This window comes from Staurois parvus, unplaced genomic scaffold (genome assembly GCF_062004578.1).
Source record: "Staurois parvus isolate SC_StPar_1 unplaced genomic scaffold, SC_StPar_1.0 ptg000151l, whole genome shotgun sequence".
In the NCBI taxonomy this organism is placed as follows: Eukaryota; Metazoa; Chordata; class Amphibia; order Anura; family Ranidae; genus Staurois; species Staurois parvus.
In genome coordinates, this window is record NW_028317947.1 from 21,380,940 (window position 1) to 21,404,687 (window position 23,748).

Below are 23,748 nucleotides of genomic sequence, written 5' to 3' on the forward strand. Positions count from 1 at the left end.
TAAGAGGGCTGGAGTCAGCTGCCGGAATCTACTGAATGCTAAGACCAGGGGAGGTGTTGATGAGGGGGTGCTGCAGCTGCTCATAGAGGGGAGGATCTTTAGGCGGAGTTCTGCCGTCCTCTCTGCTGCTGATTGTTGAAACAAGGTGTGGGCGGAGACGAGGGGGTGCCCCAGCTGCAGGAGTAGTGCAAAGACCACATGAAATGGCCTGGAGGGCCGGACCTTTTGTCTGACACACGTGGTCTAGGGGGAGCTAAACAGGCATGATTACTTATCTGACTCTGGTGGCTCCAATTCTCTCCTCTTTTTCATGAAAATCCAGTCTGTGGGCAGGGCCTTGCCATCATTGTGTGAAATACGGGCTATTAGCTCTGCATTGTATGTGCTGAGGGTGCGCATGGGACTGCAGGACGAAGCACCTTAGAAAGGAAGCTGTTCACACAAATTGAGGGAGCCTGCCAGAGCCAGGAGTGAGGTAAGTATTTCTACTTATCTGTACACCCATAGACTAAATGAACATTTAACCCCGGCTGTGCGGAGGGCCTTTTTGTCCCATTCCTGGAGTTCAGTTTCGAAAAAAAAAAAACAAAATAGTTTCCATGCAAAAAGAGGGGCAATTATATTGACCTCTCTAGTGGCCCACGTCTCCTGCCTTTGCTTTGTCTCAGCTTTGCAGCCTCTGCCAGACTCTTCAGCACTTGATACTTCCGGCAGTTTGGAATCTGTGCCCCCTCGCTGTGCTCTGAGGTTCCTTCCTCAGACACTTATGTCACTACAGGACACAACAGTGACATGGGGTGAGAAGATGCAACCACGAGGCACAGTGGAGAACACAGACATCCAATACCTTTGGAAGTGTTGAATGTTGAAGAGTCTGCAACACTGGACCGGAGAGAAGGTAGGGCTCGGGCCCCTGGAGAGGTGACTATAATACCGCGTCTGATGCAGGGAACCTCTGTTTGGAAGTGACTGGCAGTACTAGTTATGTACAATAACTGATGGAATACATTATAAACATGCAGTGTACTTTTTCTTTGTCTGGGTTTCCCAAAGACTGGACTAGGCTTGGCTTTTGTGCCCCTGCAGTCTTCCTGAGAGAAAGCCGTCTACTTTTTTAAATAATCCAAACACTTACTGGAAGATGCCCACGTGACAATTTGTTGTGCACACAGACCTCAAAAACATAAGGAGACACACGGAGGCACGCAGAATACCACTTCCGTTCAGTTGAATGATTTATTATTATTTGTGAAATGTACAAGGATAAATAGGACTTAATTGCACACTTCCAGCACTAAACAGGAATATGTACAGGCACTGGATGTAAAATTAAACAGCTCTCAGTACTGGAATTCTCTTTACATACATTGAAATGTAAACAACATACCATCAATAAATTGCAATAAGTGTCGTCATTTAAACACAAAACCTTAAATAAAACTTAGAAAAAAAAAAAACACCCTCAGCTCACGCAAGGTGGTTTCATTGAAACACCTTCAGTTACTGTATCTTTGGGGTCATGTCTTTTTGCATAGGAAACGGCTACAGATCATATAGAGATAAAACATAAAAAAGGAAGTTTAAGACATTCAGTAGTAATGGATATCAGATTGAATGGTAATCAAGGTGCAAACAGCAGCAACGTGTTGTAACCGATATCAACATGATCTAGGTTTGGGTTTACTATGATTAGACTGATAACATTGTATTTTGCAGGGTGTGTGACCTACTATACCACAATGGGCTTATGTAATGAGGCAAAGAGTAATGTACAAGATGCAGCAAATCATAGCAAACAAATCGAATTCATCGTTCAGTAGTGTGACTATCATTTGGTTGTTGATGGTATACTGATTTGCACACTCTGATTGCCCTTTGTCTCATTTACTATGAATTCCAGGCATGGTTTGTTTTTACATATTTACATTGGTCCAGCTTGGACCAGTTTGTATATACCATACCTGGCCGATGCCCCTGGAGGCTGGAAATCACTGAAGTACACACTGCTATTCCAGAGATCTCCACTTGCTACAAAGTCCTGTGCTGATTGGCTGGCCTGATGCATTGTAAACTCAGGAGTTCCGCTGCTCAGCAAGGTCGCCATTCAGAGAATGCTTTGCATTTTCTGAATGAATGCAAAGCATTCTCTGATTGGATGGAGAGGAGAGTGTGATGTCACTGCCCAACCTCTCCACCTCATCCAAACACAGAACACTTTGTATTCATTCTAAAAGTCTAAGCATTCTCTTACTGATGCCTGCACGTCGAGGCAAGGCTCTGGAAGGAGCGGCTGTCTGGACCTTTGAGCAGACTGAGATGCAATTCTGTTTGCACTATATTTTTTATCGTACACTCAGTTTGAATAGCTTTGTTACACATTTACTGTAATAAATAAACCTGAGCCTGTTTAAATATTTTAATATGCTGATAACACAAATGTCAATTATTTTTTTTTAATTAAAAAAAGAAAAAACAAAACTAAAATGCAAATTCTGAACCAGATATTTTGTACAAAGCTTATTTGATGGTGATGTTGTAAATTGACCTAAATAATCAGAACGGTTCACAGTATGAACAACCATTTCATATTTTCATTCCTGGACATTTCTCAGTCCAGCTTTAGAGATTACTAAAAGATCCTTCATTTTGAAAGTGCTAAGCCCTCTACAGTGTTGACCATCGGGATCTTGCTACCTGTAACCCCAGTGAACAGCTGTTCCTCCTCAGCCAAAGTTGTGCTATGCTGAGTGGCTTTGGTGGAATTTTTTCTTTTTTACGCAGGAGAAAAAGCTGGTCAGAGGTCAGAGCAGGGAGGCGCCTGCGTATTGATATTGTGGCATTTACAACTTTCTGATTGGAAGATCAACAAAAAAGGAGAAGTCCCTAATGCAGTTTAATGCAGGGTGATGTAGATTAAAATACCAAAATTATCCTGTTGTGGTTTTTTAGTTTGTTTTTTTTAAATGTGGCCCAAACCCATCGAAAGGTTGTTGGCCTTTGTTCCTCTACATGGAAGAGTTTCTATAAACATTCTACTTTATTGGATGGTGTAGGATAGAGAACAAAATACATGTTTCCACATGCTCTTCGCCTTTGTCATTTGCATCCTAAAATGCAGATAGAGCCAATAGGGTTGATTTACTAAAGGCAAATAGACTGTGCTGTAGCATACACTTTCCCCAGAGCTTATTGAATGTGGTGAAGCTCTGCAGATTTCCATCATCCAATCATGTGCAAGTAAAAATGCTGTTTTTTTTTTTATATTTCTCTTGCACCTGATTGGGTGATTATGAAGTGAAGCTTCACCACAATCACTGAGCTCTGGGGAAAATGATTGCAACTGCACTTGCAAAGTGCACAGCCTATTTTCCTGTAGTAAATCAATCCCTATGTGTTTGCTTACAGAACCTTTATTGTGGAGCAGTTTTCAGCTTACTGATTAGATTGTCAATCATCTATTGGAAGAGCATTTTTATGTAGTACTTTGGACATCTAATGACCAGACAAGGAAGATGGAGGGGGCAGAATAGTGGTTCCTTGAAGGGTTCAGGCTTGGGATGGAGGGAAGTCTACATCTACATTCTGCTAATTCTTTTTTTTTTTTTTTGTGGACTTCTCCATTTACCCTGTAGGAAAGACATTCTACATATGCAGCAAGGTGTGTGTAAAATTCCACAGATTAAACAGATACCAAAAGTAAGATAAAGTACAATTCAAAAATGAATGAGAAAAAGATAAGACTTTTGTAAACTCCATGTTAAGGACATAAGTAATACTGAATGTTGCATTACGATGTGCTTACTACCTGTCAGCCGTCATTTAGTAATCGCATTCTGTATGCAGACTGACAAACATCAAATCTTTTTATTGTTGTGTAGGGTGGCCATAGGTTCAGCAAAGAGGGTAAGACTACACTACGTCTTCATCACTCAAGATAAGACACTGGAAACCTAGAGGAGATTTTCCCTCAATGCTTTGACACCTTCTCATGCACGAAACACGAGCAGCACTTGTAACCAGACCTCGATACCAAGGAGAGACAAGCATCCACAGGTAACTGTGCCAAAGACAGTGCAATCTTTTCACTTCTCAAATTCCGCACTTGAAAAGGGGAGAAGAAACAGACAATGACAGAAAAAATGACTGTCAGTGATACTGCAACCTACAAGCAGTTGGGAGTGTTAATATAGCTTGGGGCTGAGGGCTAGTGAGCACACATGCACAGTATTGCGGCATTGCCTGGCAATTCTTGTCCACGCCAACCCAGCTAATGCACCAAGAGCTTTGGCAGGACATGCCAGTGGGAAAGCATACAAGTCTTTACACACAAAGCATTTGATGGACGTCAGACATAACACCCACAGACATATTTAGTAAAGCAAAAGGGTAAAGTAATGTAACTCATACCAACCATTCAGACTTACACTGAATGGACTCCTGTACCGTCAAATTAGATGCTACTGGTTACACCGTATCATTGCTCTTTTCAGCAGCTTAGTAAACCCATCTGTGCTGTTTTCATAGATATTACTGAACTCTCATGAGCTGGTTGACAAAGCCCCTCCACAAGCATGTTTGCATCTCTGTTTTCCCAGCAGATAATGATATTAATGTGTACGCTGTAGCCCTGCTGTTTAGTCAAAGATATCAAATCTGTGTTTAATATACTAACTGGAATTGTACGCCACTCATGGTTCAAACAAAACAAGGGGCCAAGATTCCGCACTGAAATTAAAGTACACCTACAGCCAAAACTTTTGTTTTTCAGTTTGAACAGACTAAAGAAGAGCAAACCGTTGTTTTGTTTTAAAGAGATTTCACTTCACTTTCTGCCCTGTAGACTCATCAGAAAGTTAAGAGAATCTCCACTTAGTTGTCACAGAAACTATCTGTGACATTGGAAAATTTCCCCTCTGTAGAAACTGATTTGTAATGTATACTCCCTTTCATTCCCGGTGACACTTTGTTGATCAGGACAGTTAGAGTGAATCTTTTTAATATGAACATAGACGGTAATAGTTAAGTGCAGGTGAAAGCAACAGGTTTGCTTCAAAGCCCAGCCCCGCAGCAGCACATACTCTCGCCTATTCTTTTTATTATTATTATTATACAGGATTTATATAACGCAAACAGTTTGAGCAGCACTTTACAAAATGAACGTAGACATTGCAGTCACAATACAATTTGGTAGAAGAGGAAACAGAGCGCCCGGCTCCTTAGAGCTTACAATCTAGGAGGAAGGGTTGAGTGATACAAAAGGTAATAGCTGTGGGGGATGAGCTGATGGAGGAAATAAATGGTGGTTTACTAGGAAGAAGCAGGATAGGCTTCTTTAAAGAGAAAGGTTTTCAGGGATCGTCTAAAGGTGGATAGATTAGGAGACAGTCGGACAGATTGGGGTAGAGAGTTACATAGGATGGGAAAAACTCGGGAAAAGTCCTGGAGGCAGGCATAGGAGGAGGTGACACAGGAACTAGAGAGCAGAAGGTCTTGTGAGGATCGAAGACAGCGGTTTGGTAGATATTTTGAGACCAGGTTAGTGATGCAACTGGGGGCAGAGTTGTGGATGGTTTTGTAAGTTTTTGTTAGTATTTTGAATTTTATTAGTTGGGTGAGTGGAAGCCAGTGGAGGGATTGGAAGAGAGGGGTGGAGGGATTGGCAGAGAGGGGTGGAGGGATTGGAAGAGAGGGGTGGAGGCCAGTGGAGGGATTGGCAGAGAGGGGTGGAGGCCAGTGGAGGGATTGGCAGAGAGGGGTGGAGGACACTGATTGGAGGTCAGTGGAGGGATTGGCAGAGAGGGGAAGCAGACACTGAATGGTTGGTAAGGTGGGTGAGCCTGGCAGTAGTATTCATGATGGACTGGAGGGGGGATAGCCTATGAAAAGGTAAGCCAATGAGGAGGGAGTTGCAGTAGTCTGGGCGAGAGATGACCAGGGAGTGAATTAGGAGCTTTGTGGTATCATTGGTTAAAAAGTGGCGTATTCTGGAGATGTTGCGGAGGTTGAGGCGGCATGATTAGGATAGGGATTGGATGTGGGCCTGAAAGGATAGTTCAGAATCCAGGGTTACCCCTAGCACGCTGACATGCAGGGATGGGTTGAGTTAATAGTGGGGCCATTGATCCTGACCGAGAAATCAGGGGAAGAGGCACATGGGGAGGAAATATTATGAGCTCAGTTTTGGATAGATTGAGTTTTAGGAAGTGTTGTGACATCCAGTCTGATATGTCTGTTAGTAAATCGGTGATACGTGAGGAAACTGATGGGGTGAGCTGAGGAGTAGAGAGAGAGATTTGTGTGTCATCAGCATAGAAATGGTATAGGAAACCATGGGAAGCTATCAGCTGACACAAGGAAGAAGTGTAGATCGAGAATAGGAGAGGTCCAAGGACAGAACCTTGGGGGACCCCGACAGTAAGTGGAGTAGGAGAGGAGGAAGTAGAATTGTAAGTGACACTGAAGGTGCGGTGAGATAGGTAAGATTCGAACCAACGGAGATTACAGTGACGGAGACCAAGTAAATAGAGGTTTTTTTGAGGGGGGGGGGGGGTGGTCAACTGTGTCAAAGGCAGTGGAGTTTCATGCTATATTTAATCAAAAAAAATACTTTCAGGTTTGGGGCAAGCATATGTATTCCTCCCCTTTGATATCACTGGTGATTGGCCCTTTGCTGTCACACAGGGCAGGGAAAGTCATCAACACTCTGTAAGCTCCAACTGGAGGCTGTCTTCTTCATTTTCAACGGCTGCTGGAAAAGATGGGAATAGTAAGGGAAGAGGAGTATGTAGTGATGAGGAGGGGGGTGTTAAATCAAACCTGCTTTGCTCTGCATGGACAAAGCACAGGGCTCACCCTAAGGGGGCAATACAGGACAAATGGACAAGCAGACACTTTCCTCAGGTTTTTACATGAACATGTACACTTAGATTACCCGAGTATGTACAATTATGTAAATCGGAGAATGGTGTAAGGTCAGACACACATACACAGACATATCCAAAGCAAAATAGTGACTATTTTTTCTTCTGAGATCTGTTGACTGGGTATGGCTGCAGGTATAAAATTATTGCTTTAATTGGGCAAGTTATCTCACATTAGTGGTCAGCTTTATGTTTCTTATGGGTGGACAGACCTGTTGCTGAAAGCAGGGAGACCAAGCTTGCCCTCTTTTGGATCACTGGACAGCTTGAACCACTGAAAATGTTGTCCCCTGTGACAAAACCAACTGGGCAGAGGCTTTTGGAAGGGACTGCAGGCTAGCCTACTGACTATGGGCCCTGGCATTTGAGGGAGCTCTATTGTTTGGGAGGTGTGTGCCTGGGGGGACATTTGGAGTAGTTTTACTTCAAATTCAAGTCCATGTTACTCCAAAACACACAGACTCTGAGAACTGGAAGGCCTGTGTACAGATTTTGGGCCTCTGTGCCCAAACCATCATTGACTGCTTCAACCCCCTCCTAGACTCAGAGACTCAAAGCAGAAGATTATAAACAGCTCAAAACTACCTGATGCTGAGGTCTCCTCTTTTTTGTAATCCGTTTATTAAGGTGTGTTTAGCCTCGTACACACGACCAAAAAATCTTACAAAAAATACCGCTTTCGAAGCGATCGTACAATAATCTGATCGTTAGTACACAGCTTTAAATAGCTGATCATGACAGTTCATCCAAAATTATCCAACGGGACAAACACGAACATGTTTCTTGTACAGTACCAGATCGTATGATTTTTGTTTAATCGGTACAGTTTTTGTCCAAAAATACAATACAGTAAATTACTTTTGAATTTATACTCTGTCGTACGAGAATTTTCCTAAGTTGAGTAACCCTTGTCAATATGGTTACCAGCATGCAAAAAGTGGACGATCATTTGTCTAATATTCTCATCGTGTGTATGAGGCTTTATGTGTCTTCCTGCCATTGTCAATTGAGTAACCTATTGTTCCTGTCTGTTTGCTAATCCTCTGATGTGACTAGTTTGGTGCAACTTTACTTTATTACCTAACCATTGTGAGATGTTTACCCCAATGTGTAATATTTGTTTTTATTGTTCATAGGTGGTGACTGCTCATATTTTTGCAGTGTATAAAAACCTGTATTTATGGTCAATAAATTAATTCTTTTTAGTTTTACTTCAACATCTTGTCTGTGTATGATGCTTGGGGTCAGGGGCGGACTGACCATTTGGAAACTCGGGCACTGCCCGGGGTCAGTAGGGGGCCCCATGATATGCCCCTGGTACCTTTTTCATAGGCTTTTTTGAGTTTGGGCAAGGACACAGGGGCCCCATGATCGCCCCTGCTTGGGGTAAAGGGCTAGTAGTAGACATCAGTCTGCTGGAAGGGTTTGGAGGGCAGGAGGCATCCGGGGGGGGGGGGGGGCGGTCGATTGCCAGGCAGTCCATCACATCCCTGAACCAGCCATTATTTAGATGTAACATTGGTGTCACTATCCTTCATATATGGCGACTTTTACATACATATTTGTGATTGTACTTTGCAGCTCCTCTCTGTGAAGTTACATTTTTCATTAGGTATATCAGCTATTTGAAAGTGCACAGACTTCCTCTTTTATCGGTACAATCCTCTGCAACTTTACACGGATCCTGACAGTTAAATTATTACAGTAAACCATACAAATCTATTATATATTTATTGTACACATATGTAGCAGTATCATTATGATGCAGCAGTCAGCAGTGTCTACAGAAGAATTGAGACCTTGGATCAGATTTACCAAGAGATGCTTTGTCAGCTGAACCACCAACATGTTTTTAGCAGTTTTCCCATTACTGCATTTAGGAATTGTTTGTTAGCAAATGTAAAGCAGGCAATAACCTTGATAAATCTGAGCTGAGCATACACACCACCAGCCAGCGGACAAAGCTGCATAAATAGCTGAACTACATCTACATATTTCTCAGCTAAACTGGAGATAGTCTTCTGTTTGTTAAAATATGTCTAAATGCAAAACTATTTTTTCAGTTTGCATAGAGCAGGAGAGAATTAAAGTGGTTGTAAAGGCATTTTTTCCCCTAAAATGAAAAAGATGTTAAACTTACATGTGGTATTGCACAGAGCAGTCCCTTTCCAACTATTCTGGAGTCCATCACTGGTGCTGTCTCCTCCTCCATCCCTGCAGGTGCTCCCTCAGCAGCCAGAGGCTGAGGGGGCACCCATACAGGCACACTTCCAAGCCAGGCTGTGTGCATCCATAGACACACATGGTGAGACTCAACCACACCTGCTGCTCCCTCTGCAGATAATTTGACTGACAGCAACAGAAGCCTATGTTCCCACTTCTCTCTGTGTCTCCTGTGAGGCCAGGAAGAGCACTGGACTGTGAAAGGAGGCAAGCGTTTAGCAATTAGGGGCGGGGCAAGTAGTTGGGTGTTTTTTTACCTTAAAGTGATACTAAAGTCTAAGATACAGCAAGCGGTACCCGAGCAGGTGCGCTCCCGAGCCTTGGCTCTACGTGTTCATTCACACACACAGCTGCGGCTCAGCCCCACCCCCTCCCGATTTGCTCACCGGCTGTGATTGACAGCAGTGGAAGCCAATAGCTGCCTCAGCCAATCATGAGTGAGAGTCCCCAGAGAACCGAGGCTTTCGTGGACATCGCTGGATTGGGATGAGACTCAGGTAAGTGTTGGGGGGCGGGGGGCTGGGGGGTGCTACACACAGAAGGTTTTTTTACCTTCATGTATAGAATGCAGAACCACTTTATTGCAGAGAACGCATTAAGAATACATTCACCTTTAGTAACATGTTACACCCAAATTCAGGGTGGTAACATATTACTAAAGCACCTGCTGGCACCCAGATCCAATCCACCATGGTGACAGTGGGCAGGAGATCTTCTCCCCACACCCACTATCACAATTCAAAGCACAGAGTGGCTATGTGGAGCTCTGCCCACACAGCAGTGTCATTCCTTCACAAAGTTATGTGAATAAATGTACTACAAGTACCATCAGCCATTACGGCAGACAGCTTGTAGTTCTCAATTAACTAGAAGGGAGTTGGTGAGCGCTCTCATAGTTCTAGGATCTTCCTGGACTTCAGTGACTGCCTGCCCATAAAGGAGGTACGGGTAGACAATGTGCTGATGGTCTGCAGGAGCCTGACATTGCACTCGTGATCGCGGATGCAATGCTTTACAGGCTCTTAAGAAAGAAATATGCAATTTTTACCTGCAATAAAATGTGCATTTATTTTTTTTTTCAAGGTGAACTTAGACTAAGATAGAAAAAAAACCCCAAAACACTTTTTTTTTTTCTTTAGAACCACTTTAAAATCACATGATTGACTCTAACCTCTCACCACTCTACCCAAATCTAAAAATAAAGTCTTGCCATTAGTTATACTTTCATCGTCTCACGTTTTCCAGCCATGCAAGTGAGACCTCCAAACAAGAAGCAATATCTGTCCAGAAAGCAGCGCTGTATCAGCCGATAGCAATACCATATTGCTTAGAAAAACCAAAGAGTGAGAGAGCTCTGCTTGGTTTCCACAGAAATCCCAACACAAACAACAACAGGCCTTAATACTAAGTCATGCGCTGAGAACTCACATTGTTTCCACAGTATGATATCACCTTGAGGGCTAATTACTGTAAGAATGGAAAAAAGGAGAAGACACAGGCTCAGCGATGCAAAGTAAGGTGTTTCCTTTATCAGTACAGATTGTTTTTTTCAGACGCTGCCAAGTACTGCGGGCCCAAAGACAAGTCACCCTGCGCTGCATGAACAGGGGAGGCTTATTTATAATCCCGCTGAAAATCAAGGACTTTGCCAGCTGGATCCACTGCAGGGAGTGTTGTACGGGTGAAAGTGAGGGGATGGTCATACTAGGGTTGCCACCCCACCCTTTTAAATCTGAACACATATTAATTACACAGGTTTTGTGGCAGCTTAAGGTGGTAATTAAACTCACTTGATGTCTTATCTAAATTAGCCTCAAAATCTGTATAATCAATGTGTTCAGTTTAAAAGGGATGAGGTGGCCACCCTACAGATCAATAAATATAAATGTTAAATAAAAATAAAGTTCCTTGTGCAGAATCATTTAGGCATTTTTTCACGAACAGTATTTGCTGTGCATGGAAGATTATTTGCAGCTTTTTTTTTTTCTTAAGACAAAGTCATAGACTTAATGCATTCACATAGTGCTTTCAATACAATTCACAGAACAATTGTGAAAGGAACCGTCACTTGTAAAACCTCCTTTCTAAATCAGAACTTTTAAAAATAAAAGCGTCATTAAAATATATCACTGCTTTGTCTCCTCACCTTGAAGCTCCAACCCCTAATTACTGTTAGTAGGGAGAGCTTTTTTCCTCAGAGATAAGACTGTAGCAGATATCTGCCTCCAAAACCCTCTTGTGACACTGCCAGACCCTCCCTGAATCATTTTAGTAACTAATTGTATAGCATTTATCTCTAATTACGCAGTTTGTGAATTTCCCTCTAAACGTAGGATTCCCTTACATCATCTCCACTGCTACGTGAATATCTGTTTGTAGATCGTGGTTGTGGAACTGCACTACCATCGGTTCCTTCTTCTAGATATTGACCATACGCAGAGTTTATTCTTTCTGCCACCAGTCCTTCTTTCTCTGGAGCATCCTCAGCTACGGAGTCAAAATCTCGGCTATGGCGATAGACATAGGAAGCATGTTTCACAGAGCGTTTAAGGAGATGCCTCCTGAAAGCCCTCTGGATTTTGATGACACAGACTTCTTCTTGCTTTCTTTTTAATGTGGTGGTAATTGGTTCGTAAGACACTTTGGAAGGGTTTGCTGCCATGAACTTTTCTTCCATTGAGGCTTTTAGTGCATCCATCTCTCCAGAGTCTCCTAAGACTTCTTTAGTAAGTGCAAACAAAATATCTAAGCAGTGAATCTTATCTCCAGTTACCATGGGCAAGTCCATGGTGATCAGTTTAATCTTGTTGGGTTTGGGGATTCGTAAGGGTTCTTGTAGGGTATCTACAAAGTCTGACATCCGGCTGTATTCAACAAACTGTGTTGCATCGGGATCAAACTTTTCCCAAGTTTCATAGAACATCTCAAAATCGTCTTCACATAGAGGTTCACTGCTTTCTTCTGTGGCCACATTAAAATTCTCCAAGATGATTGCAATGTACATATTGACAACAATCAAAAATGAAATGATGATATAGCTGCAGAAGAATACAATGCCCATGGAGGGGTTTCCGCAGTCACCGGTCACCGCAGTCCCAGGATTCTCCATATGAGGATCACAGTCAGGGGGAACACTATTTAAAATTGGATTCAAAAGTCCATCCCATCCAGCCGAGGTAGTTATCATGAACAAGCAAATTATACTATTGCCAAATGTCTCAAAATTAAACATATCATCAATGCCAGATTCCTTCTTTACATAAGCAAAGTTGGACATCCCAAATATGGAGTAGATAAACATGACTAAGAACAGCAGCAGCCCAATGTTGAAGAGGGCTGGGAGAGACATCATCAAGGCAAACAACAAGGTGCGGATGCCTTTGGCGCCTTTAATAAGCCGGAGAACCCTTCCAATTCTGGCAAGTCGGATAACTCTGAACAGTGTTGGGGAAACAAAGTACTCTGCAATCAGGTCTGATAAGACAATGCCTGGAAAAGAAAGACATTACTTGTTACTCCTCCATCACACAATTGTGAAAGAATGATAAAAATGGCACAGTGTTTGCTTACAAATGCAAGAGTTAAGTCAGCAACCATTGCTTAGACATATGGGGGTTTATTTACTAAAGCTGGAGAGTCCAAAATCAGACTCCCTTCTGCATAGAAACCAATCAGCTTCCAGGTTTCATTGCCAAAGCTTCATTGAACAAGCTGAGGTTAGAAGCTGATTGGTTTCTATGCAGAAGGGAGTCTGATTTTGGACTCTCCAGCTTTAGTAAATAAACCCCATGATGTCCTCCTATGCTGTAGACTTTTCTCCAGTAGTCCTTGCTCCTGTGAAACTAGATTGAGAAACAGTTCTGTTGCTTTTACCCAAAGAGGCTGCTGAATCACTTGCTGGGGGTGGGGGAAGGGTGAACTGAGCTGCTGTATTACTCCTCCTGTGCTTCTGCATTGAATTTTGAGGTTTAACGGTTTTATGATGCTTACAGCTACAGGGGTTAATAAACACGTGTTTTAAACTTCTTTAAAATATTGTAAATAAAAGGTGACTTCCTTTGTTGCTGTACCAATATTATCAAATCACTATCTGTATGAAGTGAATTTACTATCCTTTGTTCATATTTGGTGTAATTTTGCGCTTTTCTATCATAGGTCCCCATCGATACAAAAGGCTTTGGTCAAGGTTTCTTTCATTGAATTGCATTTAAGAACACTGGAGCAGTTATATATGCACACTGGAGCAGTTATATATGCACACTGGAGCAGTTATATATGCACACTGGAGCAGTTATATATGCACACTGGAGCAGTTACATATGCACACTTAGGAATCAGGTTTAATCTGAATGGTTGTAATCAAGTGACGAACAAAAAGATATATACAGAACGTTAGCAATGGGTGGCAAGGACTTACCAGCAATAGAAAGGATGACCACTACAAAATCAAAAATATTCCATCCAACTGTGAAAAAATACTGTCTTAGTGCAAACATTTTAAGGAGACACTCTCCCGTGAAGATGACAATGAAGACCAAATTGATTTTAAAAAGTATATTGATTTTCTCTTCACTCTGGTCATCAGTTTCTATCATCATTGTAACCATGTTAAGGCAAATTAGAATCATGATTACAATGTCAAAGGCTTGTTTGGAGATGAAATCAAACACCACTCCTTGAACCGGATTCTGCAGGAAACCAAGAATATAAGAGTATGATGTGAGAAAAATGAACCACTTTACCCCCAGACCAATTCTGACATTTCTCGCATACATGTAAAAATCAGCCCAAACATTATATATTTTTGAAAGCAGAGACCCTGCAGAATAAAATGGTGGTTGTTGCAATTTTTTTACACCACACAATATTTGCTCAGCCATTTTTTAAAATGCTATTTTTTTAACGTAAAAATACACTTTAATGAATTTTAGTGCACACAAGCACAATATAATACCCAATGTTTTTGTCAAATATAAAAGATGATGATACACTGGATAAATAAATACCTAACATGTTACACTTTAAAATTGCTTACATCTGTGGAACAGCGACAAACCACAGTACCTTAAAATCTTAATAGATGATGCTTTAAAAGCCTTTACAGGTTACCAGTTAAGAGTTACACAGGAGGGCTGGTGCTAGAATTCTTGCTTTTGCTCTGATGCGATACTTCATGTGTGGTACAGTCACCATTTAAATATGCATGTGGAGCTGACGTATGCATTTGCTGTTCCATGTGAACATGGGGGGAGGGGGTGCTTTAATTTTTTTTAATTAATTTAAAACTTTTTTTACACTGTCCTTTCATTTATTTATTTTTTCAACTGTATTGCTATCACAAGGAATGCCCAAAATTCCTTGTAATAGCAATAAACATGACAGGTCCTCTTTATAGGGAAAATGGGGTCTATTAGACCCCAGATCACTCCTCTACCCTGAAAGCATCTGATCAAACAGATATCAGTTTGATCAAATGCTTTAGATGCCAGTAACGGTTTGTAAACATCAAACCAAAACCGTAAGTGATGAAATCCTTGTTGTTTCTACATCACAGATGGGAGGTGGGTACAGAAAGGTGGCACTAGGTTGGTGGTTCCATTTTCTCCTCTCCTCATTTTTGGGAAGTCCTTCTTGACCTCAGTTGGCAGATATTCTCCACTGATGCCAGTCTCCCGGGTAAAATCAATAAGCTTTATTATAGAAAAATTAGCAATATGCTCAGTAACTGAGCCTAACTGCTATATGTAAATCATTAAATAAATATTTGAGCATTTATAAGCCTCTGCCTTTGTACCCCTTGGCGTATTTCTCCCTAAGGTCTGGTAGTTGTGACCTATTTGTATTTCCTTGTTTGTGCTGCCAGCACCTTTATATCTACTGTTTTTTTTCATGCTAGCCCTGTTTATTTTATCTGGAGCTGAGATGTTTTATGACGATCCTTGTGTGGTCTGTCTATGGTGGGTGACCTGTATGGGGCTGCCTTTGTCTCCTGTACCTCTTTTTTTTTTAATGTTGCTGAGTAAATATGTGTTGCAATGCATTGATGGAGGCAATATATGCAATAGGTTCTCTTTATATCACCATCATATATGATGATTTTTAGAGTTCAGTTTGTTCCCATTATTAATATGTTTTCTTGGAGATGGATTTCCACTCATCTTACCCTAAGGAAGATAACGTGTAATTGAAGTACATTGGCCCTAAGTATCTACTATGAACCTCTGTTGGGCATCCATCATGTAACATTCCTTTCATATGACATCATGGGGTTGATTTACTTAAAACTGAAGAGTGCAAAATTGGCTACCATGCACAGCTTCACCAGATTTAGCACTTTCCAGTTTTAGTAAATCATCCCTCATGTTACTTCATCCACTCTGTACCTACACCTACTCGATGATCAGTCAGTGGATAAGTGATGTTTATAAACGGTAGGTTTTTTATTTTTTGTAATAGTTGTTCATTTTGATGGATGGGTGTACCCAAATTCAGTATATCCTGTTTATGTCCAGCTCTGACCCAACAATTCATAATCAGTTACAGTACTATTTTTAATCTCTTTTATGGTTTTTGTAATAAAAGTTTTAAAAAATTTTATAATTTTTCTTGGGTGCCTAAAAAAAAAGTCCACTACAATGGACACAGATGTTATGACATGATGTGGTACACCAATCATGTAGTTGTTCTGTTTAGGTTAAGAGAGCACACTGAGTTTGTAGTGATCACTATACTTTACCTCTGGTCTAGGAATTGGTTTCACTGGTTTCTTTGATCCCAGTTTCTTCATAGCATTGTAGTATTTTTTTTGTTCTTCTGTCATGAATATATCTTTTCCTCCAAAGTATAAGAGAAAATCAGATTTGTTATTTGCAGTTTCATTATTAGAAACCCTCAGAAGAATGATTGAGTGCAGATAACTTATACTGCCGCCCTACAACCAGATTTCCTCCCCTGCACTATGGAAGAGCAAAAGTGGAATTGAATTTGTTGCTACTGGGGTAATACAGACTGGACACGTTTATAGCTCGTATTTAAGTAAACCTTTCTAGGAGGAATTTGTGGGATGCCAATGCTGACCTCCTAAAATTGGTAGTTGCCCAGCCTTGATGTCAATATTTTCTTAGTTACTTGCCTGGACCAAGTATCCAGGTCAGGAAAATCAGAATAAACTCTGAAGTCCTTATCTACATTGTTGTTCCAGGTTAATAAATCAAAGAACTGACCCAAGGACCAATTAAAAAGCCAGCTAACAAGCATTTATACAATGAGAAGTAGCAATAACAGCCTTCCTAAGAAAATATTCCCCGGAAAGAGAAAATCTATCCAAAAGAGGTATGTACCAAACCTTGGCGACAGGTCTTCCCCCACCCCCTGCACTATTGTAACTGGTCAAGTTCAGAGTTACCTACTGAAAGGAATGATGAATGTACCCCTATAGAGATGCTACTAGAAGTGTATCTGTATTTGTACAGTGATGCTACTAGCATTTTGATTCATGTATTTCCTATAGGGATGCTACAAGACGTACATATTCCTATAGGGATGCTACTAGACGCACATATGAGGCAAGTACTCCTATAGTGATGCTACGAGATGTACATATTACTATAGGGATGTGACTAGACGTACATATGAGGCATGTACTCCTATAGGGATGCTACTAGACATACATATGAGGCATGTACTCCTATAGGGATGCTACTAGACATACATATGAGGCATGTACTCCTATAGGGATGCTACTAGACATACATATGAGGCATGTACTCCTATAGGGATGCTACTAGACATACATATGAGGTATGTACTCCTATAGGGATGCTACTAGACATACATATGAGGTATGTATTCCTACCACTAGGTGTAAGAAGCAACTATTACTACAGAGATGCCATTAGACAGGTCCAGATATGCTGTATCACTAAGTGCACTGATGCTCATTCCTGATTCCAAAGACCACCTTTATACAACTACACACACACTGTATGTACACTATATAACGTCTGCAGTAGAACCATGTAGTTAGCTATAGTATGATATCCATAAATAAAAATGTGTCAGTGGCCTACATACAAGATACATCTACCCAATACTTATCTTTTTCTTTTGTTGGTTGAAGTTGTCAATGATGACACCAATAAAAAGGTTCAGAGTAAAGAAAGCTCCAAAAATGATGAATATGACAAAGTATAGATACATGTATAAGTTTATTTCATACTGAGGCTGGTCTTCAATCTGCAAAACAATGGGAATGTTTAGTTATGACAGGCCATATACCGCACCATTACTAAAGGGGAGAGTTGCCTCCTGCTTTTCGCCTGACAGTCCTACAGCCTTCTCTTCACCTGACAGTCCTACAGCCTGCTGTTCACCTGACAGTCCTACAGCCTGCTGTTCACCTGACAGTCCTACAGCCTGCTGTTCACCTGACAGTCCTACAGCCTGCTCTTCACCTGACAGTCCTACAACCTGCTCTTCACCTGACAGTCCTACAACCTGCTCTTCTCCTGACAGTCCTACAACCTGCTCTTCCCCTGACAGTCCTACAACCTGCTCTTCACCTGACAGTCCTACAACCTGCTCTTCTCCTGACAGTCCTACAACCTGCTCTTCACCTGACAGTCCTACAACCTGCTCTTCACCTGACAGTCCTACAACCTGCTCTTCTCCTGACAGTCCTACAACCTGCTCTTCACCTGACAGTCCTACAAACTGCTCTTCTCCTGACAGTCCTACAACCTGCTCTTCTCCTGACAGTCCTACAAACTGCTCTTCACCTGACAGTCCTACAACCTGCTCTTCACCTGACAGTCCTACAAACTGCTCTTCACCTGACAGTCCTACAAACTGCTCTTCACCTGACAGTCCTACAAACTGCTCTTCACCTGACAGTCCTACAACCTGCTCTTCACCTGACAGTCCTACAAACTGCTCTTCACCTGACAGTCCTACAACCTGCTCTTCACCTGACAGTCCTACAAACTGCTCTTCACCTGACAGTCCTACAAACTGCTCTTCACCTGACAGTCCTACAACCTGCTCTTCTCCTGACAGTCCTACAACCTGCTCTTCACCTGACAGTCCTACAACCTGCTCTTCTCCTGACAGTCCTACAACCTGCTCTTCACCCGACAGTCCTACAACCTGCTCTTCTCCTGACAGTGCTACAACCTTTATTTTTAAATGCGGTGCTACAAAAATGAAAAAGATTAAGAATGTTTAAAAAAAAATCCGTAAAATAACTAATGAAGGAGCTAATTAGGGTTAATCATCATTAACCACTTGCCTACCGGGCAATTTCACCCCCTTCCTGCCCAGGCCAATTTTCAGCTTTCAGCACTGTCGCACTTTGAATGATAATTGCGCGATCATGCAACACTGTACCCGTATGACATTTTTACCTTTTTTTTCACATAAATAGAGATTTCTTTTGGTGCTATTTAATCACCACTGGGGTTTTTATTTTTTGCTAAACAAACGAAAAAAGACCAAAAATTTTGAAAAAAAGTGTTTTTTTTAGTTTTTATTATAAAATGTCGCAAACAGGTAATTTTTCTCCTTCACTGATGTGCCCTGATTATCAGTGTAGATGTCTCTTTTCACACTTACTGATTATCGGCAGTACTTTCCTCCCACTGTGACAGCGTGAGGAAAGTGCTGCTGATAACCGGCAACTGTATTTACATAGTGATCAGCTGTGATTGGACACAGCTGATCACGTGGTAAAAGGCCACTGTGATTGGCCCTTTACCGTGTCATGTGATCAGCAATCACAGAGCATGCTGGGGTGGGAGGAAGTCATATGACGCTCTCCCAGAACTGGACAACCACGCTGTAGCCATCATAGCGTGGTCAACAAGTGGTTAAAGCAGAGCTATAAGTATCTCTTCTTTAGTTCTTATTTAATAAAAAAATTCTAAACAACCAGGGAGTACCATGAGGTCCATAAAGCACCACTTTGACACAGTCCTAATTAGCTAATAGAACAGTGGTTCCCTTGTGTAGAGGACAGGTCCTCTTTAATATTATACACCCTTCTGAGTTTACTCACATTTCTGGAGTCCACAGCTGCATACATAATATCCATCCAGCCTTTGAAGGTGGCCTACAGAGAGAGCAGAAATAAATTGATACTGAATTTCAAAGTGACTGTTGTGCTTAAGTTGATATTTTCCATAGCTCTGTTCTTTCATTCCCATGCCATACATGACAAGTGATATACTGTTCATGCTACTCATACACATCATTTCATACTGTTGCAGTGATTTCCTTACCACTTGCAGGAGGGAAAGGTATCCAAGACCCACATTGTCAAAATTCACTTTGACATTAACCCATCGCACTTCCTCTGTGTTGTTTAGACCGAAGCAGTCCGATCGATTATTTACCACGGAAAGGTCAAATAACTCAGACGTTGTCGTGTTGACACATCGATAGTATTTCCCAGCAAACAGGTTAACTCCCATGATACTGAAGATGAGCCAGAAGATTAGACAGACCAGCAGTACGTTCATAATGGAAGGGATGGCTCCCAGCAGTGCATTTACTACCACCTTGAAAACAGAGAAACCCCTTAGAAATCGACTCTGCTAATGAAAGAAAATGGTTAAGTGATTCTTCCCCCCAACCACCATTTCTGCTTGGAACACTTCCCTGTACAGCAGTAATACAGAGGGTTCCCTGTGCAGCAGTACTATAGAGGGTTTCCTCTGCAGTCTTACAGAGCACCACTGTAACTGTACAGCCAACAGATGCAGCTGGAAGTGATGCAACAGCAGTTTCCAATCACACTAGCGGGGGTCATGTATTACAGATAGAAGATTTCCATATAATACAAAAATATTAAGATATCATATAATCTGCACAAAAAAAGGGCTTGCACAGGATAAGTAACCATGCACATTAGCTGTAAGTCTGATGTCCCTCAAATCTCGTAATCTAAAGCTTGCCATAAAAGGATCGCAATTCAGCCGATTCAATAGGGACTGGATGAATTTCGATCCTTGTGTGACCATGCCTGTTGGACAAGGGTTGATTGTTGGGTTGACTTTTGTTGGCTGGTTGCAGCTGCCGATCAGCGTATTCTGACAGCGGAATACAATGTCCCAGCAGGGAGGGTTCCTCTATCCACCTCACTAGTCTGGATGGAGGAATCCATTCAGTTTTTTCTTTCGGCCCACTGGCTGATTCAAAAACAAAAAAACAAGCAATCTTCTATGGCTTGCTTTAGGCTACTAGCATTGTAGTTTCTTTATGACCTGCCTCCAGTGAACTGGTTGTAAGCAAGCATGCAAAAAAGAAGCGTGCCAAGTGGAACAGGGAGATGTAAAGGCTTTTCATATCTTCCTGCAAATCCTTGATATTCAATAGTGAACCAAGTAAGTATACACATCTATAAACATCCTTGGTATGTCTTCTTTGAAATAAAGATTTATTTTTTTTTAATATATAGATCTATAATTTATATAGAGGTTGTTGTGGAGAGGATTTCAGATAACAGAAGAAAATCTAACTAGGAGTTGAAACCAATCAGAAGGATCTAACCAAAGGGCATCGAGCCAGGGAAAAGGTGAAAGGTTACCTTTGGAAACTTGGTTATATTAGGGGCGTCCCTTTGGCAGAATTATATAATCGGCAACAGCTACACAAAGCCGTTGCCTAGAAATGCCTGTGCATTTTTTGTTTTGTTTTTTACATAACTTGTAGAGATCCTCAGGAACTCCAAACCCAGCACACTCTATTATGCAAACCTTCACCAGTTCCCATGATTCAGCCACACTTCCTTCTGCTTCCTACAAAAAACACCTTTGGGTTTGTAAGTCCTACGGAATATTAAGTTATATAAATATGAATTTAGGACGCTATAGGAACCCAATTTTAAATGCTGCTTCTTTAGCACATTAAAGTGTATAAAGGGTCACTTTAAAGGACCTAGTGCATTTAAAACGATACAATCCTGTATACAACATGTGGGAGACTTGTGGTGCCACTCAAGGCTCAGTACAGGTAAAAGTCACCCCACCGGCAGAGAAAGAAGAGGGGAGCAGCGTCCCAGGTTGTTCCAGAAACTGATACGGTGTATGAAGAAGGGGACGCCACTGAAAACCGATCCGTGGAGTCAAACAATGATAGCATGATGCAGCTGGCTTCAGCCGCCGCTCCAGCCACGGCCTCTGATGCATTTTGCCCCCGATGGGCAGGGCAAAACATGTTAGAGGCCTGGCTGAAGCGGCGGTTGAGGCCATCTACAACATGCCATCATTGTTTGACTCCAGGGATCGGTTTTGAGTGGCGTCTGCTTCTTCATATACTATACAAACCTGTAACCACATAAACTGGCCACACATGTTGCAATCTGATTGTACAGTCTCTATAGGATCTCCTATACCATTCCATATATGCAGTAAGATTGGCTCACATGGTAGATCAAAAGCAGATATGTGTATAGCCAGCTTTAAACTGATTAAAACTGAAATACAATCATCATTTTCTAGGAATTCTGTACATAAACCAAGGCATAGCATATTTACTCACCCTCATGCCTTCAAATCTTGATAATGCTCTCAGAGGTCGGAGGGCTCTCAGGGTTCTCAGCGATTTGATGGCTCCAAGTTCTGAGTAGCCCATCAAGTTAGCAGTAAAACTGACCAAAGACACCTTTGAATAGTACAATATTGATTACTCACCATATCCATGGCAGAGAAAATAGACATTTCATAGAACATTTCAACACAAAAAAATGATTTAAAATGGACTCTCATGTTGATATTTACCTGTAAATGCAACTGTTAATCTATAATATAAATTAAAACATGAAATGGGCTGAGAGGACATTGTGGACTACCACCGTCTCTTTAAAAACCCCACCAGCAGGTTTAAAAAGTGCCAATAATATAGAACTTATCCAGTCTTCAGGAAAAATAGGTTAAAGTGGAACTATATGCCTTGATGCTTACCTTTCTGCCAATGGTCCGATGTTCTGCACCAGCATCTTCTGCCCACCTTCTTTCATGAGCTGGGCTGTAGCTGTGTTCCTTGGCCGTTGTGGGATGATATCACTTCTGCACATGCTCAGTGGTACGGTCATCCCGAAACACAGGCACTGTGCACAAATATAAACTGAGCTGCACTTACCCAGCCCGGTGTACATTCCAAAGATAACTGCAAGCAGGCAGGTAGGTCTATTTGATTGCAGAAGAGAAATTGCATATCTCTTCTGCAATAAACAGTCTGCCTACTTGCAGTATATAAAATTGAGACTTTATTTCCTCTTTAAACACAGGACATCTGCACAAAGAGTTCAAATGGCTGTTTAGCTTTTAATTATAATTTTTTAATTACAATCCAAAAGGAGAACAGTAAATTACATTGCTTTGGTGCAATGGAGTGTGCAGGGTTGTGTATTTAGTTTTGGCTGTAACTACTGTTGGCGGGCTTAATTCATAAAGGGTCTGCTGTCAACACTCCTGAGACTCAAAATGGGACATGGCTCAGTTTTGGCAATGTCACAAAAAAGATTTTTCGTGTTTCCTCAGTACAGTTTTTTTTTTAATGTAAAATTCTCTTTCTAAATTGGGATCCACACATAATATCTTAGAAGTTTTAGAAAATATAACCATAATATTCTTAAAATAATACGCTCAACCTATTGTTGTATCCACAAGATCCTGCTGATTCTGCCATAAAATGGTAGAACAGCTGCAGAATCAAGCACACAACTTCCATAACTGATTCTAAGGGACCTCCTCAGGAGTCATTAAATACAAATGTACTTACGTCAACAATAAGGAAATCCAGCCAGCACCAAGCGTTAGTGAAATAAACCTTGAAGCCATAAGCCGTCCACTTTAACAACATCTCAATCACAAAGACATACGTGAACACTTTATCGGCATATTCTAGCATAGTCTTTATAACTTTCCTCTGCTCAATGTAGATGTCTTCGAATGCCTAGTAGGAAAGCAGATAAGTGGAATTTAGACGTGATCATTACAACTCCCCCCCCCCCTTTAAAAATTTATTTCTAGAGGTATAAATTAGGCCACAATTCAGCTGTTCAACACAAAAAAACTATGAATATAAAAGAAAAATTCTACATCCTAGCCTGCTTGCTCATAAAAGTATCTGAAGCTCCCCCCATCAAGTTTTGTAAAATCTAAAGAGAACAGTCAAACTGAAGAGAGGAGAGAAAAGACAACTTTGATCACTGTACAACAACATATTCACTACAAAACAACAAAATGCACACTGAATCATGCAGGTGTTGTTTTCAAAACAGATCCATGACCAATAAAGTCATTTATAAAGAGCTCCTTTCACCACACTGTGAGAATAATTATCGAAATTTATTCAAGGTAACGGTTGAGATTTTTTTTCAACACCTGCAACAACACAGTTGAATGATATCTAAGATACTTTCTTTTTTTTCAATAACAGTTAAATATTCATTATGAGCTGTCAGGTGGTTTGCCTTCTTCTAAACTCAAAGCAGATAAGTATCTAGACCTCCTGACAGCTTTTTCCAGAAATGAAATTGTTAGTGCAAATTAAAAAGTATCCTAGGCAGTACTCAACTGTGTCACCTTAAAAAATCTGTTTACGTAAT

At 41.3% G+C, this 23,748-nt stretch overlaps 1 protein-coding gene across 3 annotated transcripts in view; it reads right to left on the reverse strand.

Moving 5' to 3' along the window:
• Positions 1–1,222: 1,222 nt before the first annotated feature.
• SCN4A (sodium voltage-gated channel alpha subunit 4) overlaps positions 1,223–23,748 on the reverse strand; it is a 135,707-nt gene continuing 113,181 nt past the window's right edge. For 2 of the 3 annotated variants that reach the window (XM_089674629.1, XM_089674630.1), the window contains exons 19-26: positions 22,920–23,093; positions 21,678–21,800; positions 19,418–19,696; positions 19,195–19,248; positions 17,241–17,378; positions 15,880–15,984; positions 13,561–13,831; positions 10,644–12,632 (exon numbers count right to left, since the gene is read on the reverse strand). In XM_089674629.1, coding sequence (XP_089530755.1) covers positions 11,467–12,632; positions 13,561–13,831; positions 15,880–15,984; positions 17,241–17,378; positions 19,195–19,248; positions 19,418–19,696; positions 21,678–21,800; positions 22,920–23,093 — 2,310 coding nt within the window. In that variant the 3' untranslated portion in view covers positions 10,644–11,466. Of the gene's footprint in view, positions 4,102–10,571; positions 10,611–10,643; positions 12,633–13,560; positions 13,832–15,879; positions 15,985–17,240; positions 17,379–19,194; positions 19,249–19,417; positions 19,697–21,677; positions 21,801–22,919; positions 23,094–23,748 lie in introns of those variants that run through there. The other variant, XM_089674631.1, reaches the window with a different exon arrangement.